Source organism: Cucumis melo, chromosome 12 (assembly GCF_025177605.1).
Source record: "Cucumis melo cultivar AY chromosome 12, USDA_Cmelo_AY_1.0, whole genome shotgun sequence".
Taxonomy (NCBI): Eukaryota; Viridiplantae; Streptophyta; class Magnoliopsida; order Cucurbitales; family Cucurbitaceae; genus Cucumis; species Cucumis melo.
In genome coordinates, this window is record NC_066868.1 from 26,972,288 (window position 1) to 26,981,748 (window position 9,461).

Below are 9,461 nucleotides of genomic sequence, written 5' to 3' on the forward strand. Positions count from 1 at the left end.
AATTGTCATTAAGAAAATGACATGATTCATTTTGCCACCAATATTTAGACATCACTGTTTAAGGTTAGGTCGGAGTTTAGGATCTCATAATTCACTTTCTAACAAAAGTCGGAAACGATGATTAATAAGTATTCATTTGGATTGATTTACGAAAAAAAAATGTTTTTCAAAAATCACATTTCTATTTGGAGTGTTTGTTAAATACTCTAATATTTCTAAAACGACTAAACACTTGAAAATGTATTCGAAACACACGGTAAATTAGTTACTAATAGTAATACCGATATGTTTTCTTTTAGATTTTGTTATTTTCACTGTAGATAAATAAATATCGATAGTTTGATTAAAAAAAAAATCATACATATATAACGTGAACTAGTTCGAACGGATTATGTTCTTAAACTCTAGTGACTAAGCCAACTAAATCATAACTTAACTAATTAGTATTTATACCATTAACTTTTAAAATTACAACAAAAAAAAAAAAAGATTCAAAATTAAATCCTTACGTAGTACAATTAATCAAACTAAACTTTAGAGTTTCTCGTTCCATTATTTTTAACTCAAATTTGTTTACCGTAAAGTTTTGGTGGGGTGTAAGTAACAATGAGTTACCACAAAACGGAAATAAACGGACGGAATGTATTAAAAAACACCAATGGAAACGGAAAAACAAAAAAGAAACAAAAACGATTTTGAAATTTGAACCTGTGTGGGTCCCACCTAACAACGTTATCATTCATTGAAAATATTATTATAATATATATTATTTGTTTTTTTTAATAGACCGCCGAATTTGTCGGGTGTGTTTCGGCGATTATATGATGCGATCGGATCGAATCGGATCGGATCCTCCAGCGGACCGCCCGGAGATACTCTTTCAATTATTATTATTATTTTTTTAGGTTTATATATATATATATATATATATATCAAAACGAAAATATTTATGGTTAACAAAACTCATAAAGTAGTTGTTTTTTAAATATTTTAGGTTCGTTCTTCTTTCTTTGTTTCATCGTGTTTATGTTTTCTTTTGTTGTTTAAGATCATGTATTGAATATAAAAGAATGTAATTTAAATTTGGGTACAAATCTAAACAATCATTTGGTGTAGACAAATTTAAATGATCCTGTACTAAAAGAATCTTACAAAAAATCGTTTGTCAATCTAAACGATCGTGTACATTGTGCATGACTTTTTTTGTTTTTAGAATTGTTCTAAAGTGTAAATATTTTGCAACTTTATTATATTTTTGAAAACACCTATAAGAGTGGTTTCAATTATATTCTTGATTTTGAAAATTTTGATTTTCATATATTCAAGTTTTAAATTGAAGGATTAATTTCTTTTTTTTTTGTTTATATCAAATGTGTTGATTTTTTTTTTTTTTTTTGTTCTTTTAAGTGAATAAATCTAAATATTTAGAAGAAGTAAGTTGGGAGTTAAATTAGGAAAAAGAAAATCACAAACAAAATAGTATAAAAATTGAGAGCATTAAGTAAGTTTAAAGTAGAAATATGAGAATGTTATATCTTATTCCATTTGTTCAACTAAAATATGCTTTCATCCATAGATATTAATGAATCTTACATTAAAATTAAAACATGTGTTTAGATTTGTTCACATCAACAAATGCAATTCCCTTTTTCTTTTTCTTTTAAATCTATAAAGTGTCGGTGACATATATCATTTATTTGAAGCAAACTTTAGGTTGATCAATAATTTAAACTCTTTCCTAATATGTGCCCATTTTTTATTTTATTTAATCGATGTTTAAATCTTCTTTTGTTCGTAAATCTCGTATTTATTTATAATTTTATCTCTATATGTTTTAGAATACTTTGTTTTAGACCCTGAAATTTTTAAAAAAGAGTTTACTTTAGGGTTTTTGTTATTAGGGTTTATCTGAAAGTTCGTAATGTTTATTTTCTATATGGGTGTTGTTTTTAAGTTAATTGTTGTCGTGAATGTTAACACTAATATGTGAGTTTTATTTTACCTTCTTTTTATTATATGGGACGCTCTTATATTTGCTTCAAAATTCTATTTTTTTTTGAAGTAAAAGGTGCGAGAGTCAAGAAGGGAAACACGAGGGAGTTGAGTTGTGGAGATTGTATGTTTTTGCGTTGGCATAACAAATTTATGAAATAAATTGAGAGTATTTAATTTATTAGTTATTTATCAATTAAATTAATATAATGAATCTAATAGTCTAATTATTCAAATATTGGAAGTCACCTCACAGTTTTGTTAAAAAGTTAACGAAAACCTAGCCACAACGACTAAAGAAATTCTTAAAATTTTAGTGAATAAAACAAACGGTTTTAAAAGTTCAAAGAGAAGAATATAAAAAAGTTACGAGATTTAAACATTTAAGTTTTAAAAACAAATAATTAAAAAGAAAAAAAGAAAAAAACATAGAAGGAAGATTGTTAGAACTTAGTGTAACCATACATGGAGGCTTAGGGAAGAAGACAATGTAAAATCTTATAATAAAACCAAAGTCCAAAAGCATCAACTTCATTTCATTTATTAAACTCAACAACTCTCTCATGTTTTATCATATAAAATCATCGAGTTTTAAAGTTTCAAATTTATTTTATTTCGATACGCTACGCCATATTGAGGTTAAAATAATATTCCATGTTTAAATTTATAGCAGTAAAATATTAAAACTATTTAAAAAAGTAACTTGTTTTTAAAATGAAAAATAAAAAAAAAATACTTTTGATATAGGAAAAGAATAGGTCAAAAGGTAATTAATTATGAGAATGAGAAACTTTAGAAGCAATGAGAACTTTGGAATCCAAGAAACAATCAATTAATCCCAAAAAGGAAAAACCAAACACACATTTGAGTTTTAGAAAAATTTATTTCTAATTTTCATTAGTAATAATTTGGTTAAGAAACAAAAACTTTTAAAAAAGTCTTGTGGTGCCCAAACCAACAACAACAACAACAATAATAATAATAACTAAAGCATTTATAGATAGACATATTGTCATATAAATTTGGGCATTTGTAAGAGTGTATTTATGTGGCCCTTTGCAGTTTCCAATATGGACAAAAAAAATTAAAAAGAAAACTTTGTTGGATGTATAATTGAATTGAAAGCATCATCACAAATAAATACTATATGTTCATCATTTTTTATTTTTTTTCTAAAAAATACTACTTAGGTTTAGTCCCTTTCTTTCCCAAATTATTGCATTTCAATACGATCAAAATATCTCCTACTTAATCGTTCTATTTTTTCAAAACTTGTATTTGTTTTCAAAATTCGATTAAGAGTTCTATCGTGTTTAAGAAATAAGCAAATCATGATAAGAATTCGAGAGGAAATAAGCTTAATTTTAGAAAGACAAATAATGAAAAACAAAATGGTTATCGAAGAGAGTATGCGTTTTTTTTTTTTTTACTAAAAGGTAACTTTCTGTTTAATTTAATTTCTTTGTTATTTAAAAAAAGAATGAAAATTTTGACAAAATGTTTACAAAATATAACAAGATTTTAAATTATATCAATAATACACATCGATAGACATTGATATATGTTTCTATTAGATAAACGTTTATCAGTTTCTATCATCGACAAAATCCAAAATTTTGCTATAGTTAGTAAACTTTTTATTTTATTTTACTATATTTTAAAATATCCTTAATTTAAATTAATCAATATATATTTAATGTTAATAAGAGTATTTAATGAAAATCTAAAATTAAAACAAAACTCCATTTAAGTAAAATTGTAATTTTTTTAAACAAATAAACTAAACCTAAAACTTAAATATAACGTTACGTTTGTTAACAATTTCGTTTTTAGTTTTTCAACTTAAAGAGACTAAGTCTATTTCATTCTCATTTCTTATAATACAATAGTTATACTCTCATCCAAATTTCAAAACAAAAAAATAAATTTCTAGAAACTATTAATTTTAATTTTCAAAACCCAACTAATCAAACGAACGATAAAAAAAATAAACATAGAATCAAATAAAAACTAAACTTAAAAAACCTAACTATTCTACAAAGTTAATTTTCTATCTTACATGCAAAGGTAACCTAATATTTTTTTCAAAGTACAAAAGGAGTAACCTTTCTCATTAATATCCATTGGATACCATTTTGTGCAATATATCCTCTTGGGAATGGAGAAATAGAAAGAAAAAAAAAAGAAGAAGAAGAAATTAAATGCATCTATATCAAGACATTGCTAAGTAATTTTGATATAATGATGAATTATTCTAAAGGTTTATAGTAATTAATCTACTAAATACCCTAAAGTTGGTAACCATATTGCAAATTGCACAATAAACTAAAAACAAATCATTAATGTGAAAAGAAAACAGGCTGGACATTCACATTCCCCAATTAATCAAATTTTAATTAATTTGATCATAATAATAATAAGAAGAATCATAATTATCCCATAACTCTAATTAACTTTTTTTTTTTGTAAACAATAATATTAATATATCAATGCAAAATTAGTCAGCAATATCATTTCTTGACCCCTACTTTAGAACCAAATGTTACATAGATTAACTCACCAAATTATGATTATATTCTCAAGTGTAAAAATATCTACATGTGTAATAGTAAATATCATAACTAAAAAAAAAAAATGAAAGTATTTGCTAAAAATATAAATATTATACTTAAATAGAATTACCTTTTTTTTTATTTTATTTTTATTATTATATACAGATGTATAATATATTTATATATTAGTCAACCTATGCGACACATTTACAAAGTATTTGCTATATACATTATTGTAAAATTTTGATTTTCTTAATGCGTATGATATGTTTGTAAATTTTCGATTTATGTTTAGCAAATATTTGAATATAAAGAATACATTGAATATGTTAACGTGCTATTAGATATAAGATTAATAATTTTAAGTATATACTAAACATACGATTGAAAGTTTGTGATGGACATTAATATATAAAAATTGAGGATCTATTGAACACAAACTTAAAAGTTATGAGGCCAAAGGCAATATGTATGTGGAAGTTTAGAAATTAACCTATATGTTTTAAAATCTAAATTAAAACAGTTACACGTTGAATTGATGAAAATTGAATAAATACCAATGTAAGTTACAAGATCATAAAAACGATAAAATGTTAATCGTAAATATGTCTAAGTCAAGTCATAGTGATAACATATTTAAGATTTGAAAACTTATAGATCTTCTAACATCTAAGTGCGATAAACACAACTCTTTAATATAAGTTGAAAAAATTCAAACTTTTGATATTTTAGTATAACAAGAATATGAAGATTCAAACCATGTATTCTTTTATCATTGTGATATGTTGGATAAAACAAACTTAACTCGATAGTAATTGATATGATCTTTGGTTTGTTTGAGTTGAATTGAAAGTTAGTGCAAGGAAAAAAAATGGAAAAACAACGTTAGAGTAAACAATGAAAAGGGAAAGAAGAATAGATAGAATGTAAAAAAGACAATTTTTGAAAAAGGAAAAATGAAGATAGGTTTGTGAATTTGACAAGCAAGAGAGTGACCACTGGCTTTTGGATACACAAAAAAGCATGGAATGCTTCTAACCCTATTTTTTTTTTCTCTCTCTCTCTCTCTCTTTGTTTCTTTGAATTTATATATATTTTGGAAAATATATATATTGAAGAAATGAAATCTGATCATCTTCTCAGCCACAGCCAAAGCACAGCCTGTGTAACTCTGTGAAATTCGTATAAGGCTCTTACCCAATTCAAAAAGCAACAGCCAGCACACATTTTCCAGCTTCCCCAACTCATACTCTAACCTTTTTCTCCTTCTTTTCATTCCCTTTAACCTAAGTTCCCACCAATGTCTTCCCAACTTCACTGGGTTTCCATTTTTTCTTAATCACACTCCTCCATTTTGCATAACCTCAACTGGGTTTTGCTATAATCATCTCATAATGCAAACCCAGATGGGAATTCGTTTCTTCTCTTTGTTTCTTCTCGGATTCTCTATTTTACTCTCCACTGTGAAACCAGATCTTGCTTCTGATAGAACAGCTCTTTTGGCCCTTCGTTCTGCTGTGGGTGGCCGGACTCTTATCCTCTGGAATGTGACTGATCAGAACACCTGTTCTTGGCCTGGGATTCAATGTGAGGACAATCGTGTCACTGTTCTTCGTCTCCCCGGAGCGGCGCTTTTCGGTCCATTGCCGGTTGGGATTTTTGGGAACTTGACGCACCTGCGTACTCTTAGCCTTCGACTCAATGCACTTTCCGGTCAGCTCCCGTCAGATCTCTCTGCCTGCATTAATCTTCGGAACCTCTATTTGCAAGGTAATGAGTTTTCAGGCCTTATTCCTGATTTCTTGTTCCAGCTTCCTGACCTTGTTCGTCTTAATTTGGCTTCCAATAACTTTTCTGGGGAGATCTCTTCTGGGTTCAACAATTTGACCCGTCTCAAGACTCTGTTCCTTGAGAAAAATCATCTCTCTGGGTCTATCCCGGACTTGAAGATCCATCTGGATCAGTTTAACGTTTCTAACAATCAGTTAAATGGGTCGGTTCCTAAGGGATTGCAGTCGTTTTCTTCGAGTTCCTTTTTGGGGAATTCTCTCTGCGGGGGTCCTCTTGAAGCTTGCTCTGGTGATCTTGTTGTGCCGACAGGGGAGGTTGGCAACAATGGCGGCTCTGGACACAAGAAAAAGCTGGCAGGGGGAGCCATTGCTGGGATTGTAATTGGATCTGTACTTGGTTTTGTGTTGATTCTTGTAATCTTAATGCTTTTGTGCCGAAAGAAGAGTGTTAAGAAAACAAGTTCAGTCGATGTAGCCACAGTGAAGCATCCTGAAGTGGAAATTCAGGGCAGTAAGCCACCTGGTGAGATTGAAAATGGGGGTTACAGTAATGGTTATACCGTGCCAGCCACTGCTGCTGCAGCTTCTGCTGCGACGGTAACGGCCGGGACTGCAAAAGGGGAAGTGAATGCCAATGGTACTGGGACAAAAAAATTGGTGTTCTTTGGTAATGCTGCAAGGGTGTTTGATTTGGAGGATCTTTTGAGGGCTTCAGCTGAAGTGTTGGGGAAGGGAACCTTTGGGACTGCTTACAAAGCTGTTTTGGAAGTGGGTTCTGTTGTGGCCGTGAAGAGGTTGAAGGATGTTACCATAACAGAGAGGGAATTTAGAGAGAAGATTGAAGCTGTTGGATCCATGGATCATGAAAACTTGGTCCCTCTCAGGGCTTACTATTTCAGTAGGGATGAGAAGCTTCTTGTTTATGATTACATGGCCATGGGAAGTTTATCTGCTCTTTTACATGGTAAGATGTTTCGATTGCGCGTTCTGTTTATGATTGATTGGTTGTACATAATGGCCTTTACTTTCTGTAGTTCGATCTCGGATGCCTGGTTGTTGTACATTTTGATTATCATTGCCTTTACATGCTTTATTGTACTACTTGTTCCTCATTGCTTGTTCTTTTGCTCTTTGACATGTCTCACTTTTTTCTATCTTCTGTTTTACTTTTTCCTGCCATTGCCATCTCTTTGTTTAATTGCATCTTCCAAAAACTTTGAAGGTCTGATTGATTTAGGATTGTAGTCAAATCAGGTGTCACTATTCCTATGTTCATTTTTACATCAATGGCGGTAGTTAAATTCGAGGACTCAAGTTTAGTCTTTTCATTCTTTTGTTCCCTTCTAGTTCTACCACCCCTTCCTCAGATAAACAATATGACATTTTAATCTTAATTGATCAACATTTATACCTGTAAAAGAAAAAGAAAAAAAAAAATCAATTGTGTAAAGTAAAGAAGATAAGTTGGAGAACTACAATCTTTCGAAGAAGCTTTATCTTTACTCTTTCTTTGTTGCTTACTTTTAACTACAGGAAACAAAGGCGCTGGTAGGACTCCATTGAATTGGGAAATCAGGTCCGGAATTGCCCTTGGAGCTGCGCGTGGCATTGAATATCTCCATTCTCAAGGCCCTAATGTTTCCCATGGAAACATAAAATCTTCCAATATTCTTCTAACAAAATCTTATGATGCTCGAGTCTCCGATTTCGGTTTAGCACATCTTGTTGGACCACCTTCCACCCCCACCAGAGTTGCTGGTTACCGTGCACCGGAGGTCACCGATCCCCGTAAAGTATCCCACAAGGCTGATGTCTATAGCTTTGGCGTATTGCTTTTGGAGCTTTTGACAGGAAAGGCCCCTACACATTCCCTTTTAAACGAGGAAGGAGTTGATCTACCTAGATGGGTGCAGTCAGTAGTTAGGGAGGAGTGGACTTCTGAAGTTTTCGACCTCGAGCTTCTTAGGTACCAAAACGTTGAGGAGGAGATGGTTCAACTATTGCAACTTGCAGTCGATTGCGCAGCTCAGTATCCTGATAAGCGTCCCACAATGTCGGAAGTCACAAAGCGTATAGAAGAGCTTCGCCAATCCAGCCTTCACGAAGCTGTCAATCCACAACCCGACGCTGCTCAAGATTCAGACGAGGCATCTTCTAGGTGAGTTTGGTGGTTTATAGGGAAACATTTATCTTGATTCGTTGCAATCTCTCAATTTACCTGCGATCATATCTTTCATTTGAAGCCAAGAAAAAAAAAAGAAAAAGAAGGATTTGCCATCAATTTGAATTCCCTAATCTCTTGTTATTGTACTAATTTTTTTTTTCACTCTGTTTAGTCAATACTTGGGGTGGATGATAAATTGTCATAGCTTGTTGTATTTTGTTGCTGTTGGGTTGGGTGGGTGATGTAATTAATTACTGCCTTTGCCTTTACTTTTTGGCTTTTGGCTTTTGCTTTTGCTTCTGATGCAACTTTTGATCTGTGTTCAAATTGAGATGTTCTTTTTTCTATGATGAGCTTTGTTGCGATGTCCATTCACAAGACCTCCCTTCACAAATCTCATTTTCTAGTTGGAAAAAAAAAATATATTTTGATGACAACCCAATTCAAAGATATATCCTTACTTTTTATTAAGTTTTTTCATTTCATTTCTGTGCAGTTGGTTGAAATAAATAAACACACACCCACTAACTTATTGAGACAGCTTTTTTGGTGCATCATTGTTGTATAATTGGGCAATATTTGTTTGTTGGGGCCATGCATTATTGATGAAGACATTAAATATAATGTCCCAACTGTGTTGTCTTCCTAATTACTACATAGGCAGATTATTATTGTACAGCTCCTTGTCTATGTCAGACAATTTTGCCACATTATAAGATTACAAGAAACTCCTCCCCAAGATTCTATATTTTCATTTTTTTTCTCTTGGGTCCAATCTGATTTCTGCAGAAATTTAAACTCCCAATAATTTATAGGTCAACTCTACATCAGTTGTGATATTTTAGTCTCTGTTGTTTCATGACACATGCATGTTGATTTACATAAAATAGGTTGGATGGTGATGGATCTCTTTTCTAGAGAATGGCAATTGATTCTAACCATCCATTTTATACAGATTTTCAC

At 31.0% G+C, this 9,461-nt stretch overlaps 1 protein-coding gene across 1 annotated transcript; it reads left to right on the forward strand.

The window, feature by feature from the left end:
- The first annotated feature begins 5,477 nt into the window (after nucleotides 1-5,477).
- LOC103503738 (probable inactive receptor kinase RLK902) lies at nucleotides 5,478-8,845 on the forward strand. Its single transcript, XM_008468102.3, has 2 exons — nucleotides 5,478-7,298; nucleotides 7,868-8,845. The coding sequence occupies exons 1-2, from the start codon at nucleotides 5,939-5,941 to the stop codon at nucleotides 8,494-8,496; spliced, it is 1,989 nt and encodes a 662-aa protein (XP_008466324.1). The 5' UTR covers nucleotides 5,478-5,938; the 3' UTR covers nucleotides 8,497-8,845.
- Nucleotides 8,846-9,461: the final 616 nt, after the last annotated feature.

What these genes read in the sequence shown, in the direction of transcription:
- LOC103503738 (XM_008468102.3), top strand. Translation starts at nt 5,939, where the DNA reads ATGCAAACCCAGATGGGAATTCGTTTCTTCTCTTTGTTTCTTCTCGGA. An exon ending in TTTATCTGCTCTTTTACATG is followed by an intron (nt 7,299 to 7,867) that starts GTAAGATGTTTC and finishes TTTTAACTACAG; the next exon opens with GAAACAAAGGCGCTGGTAGG.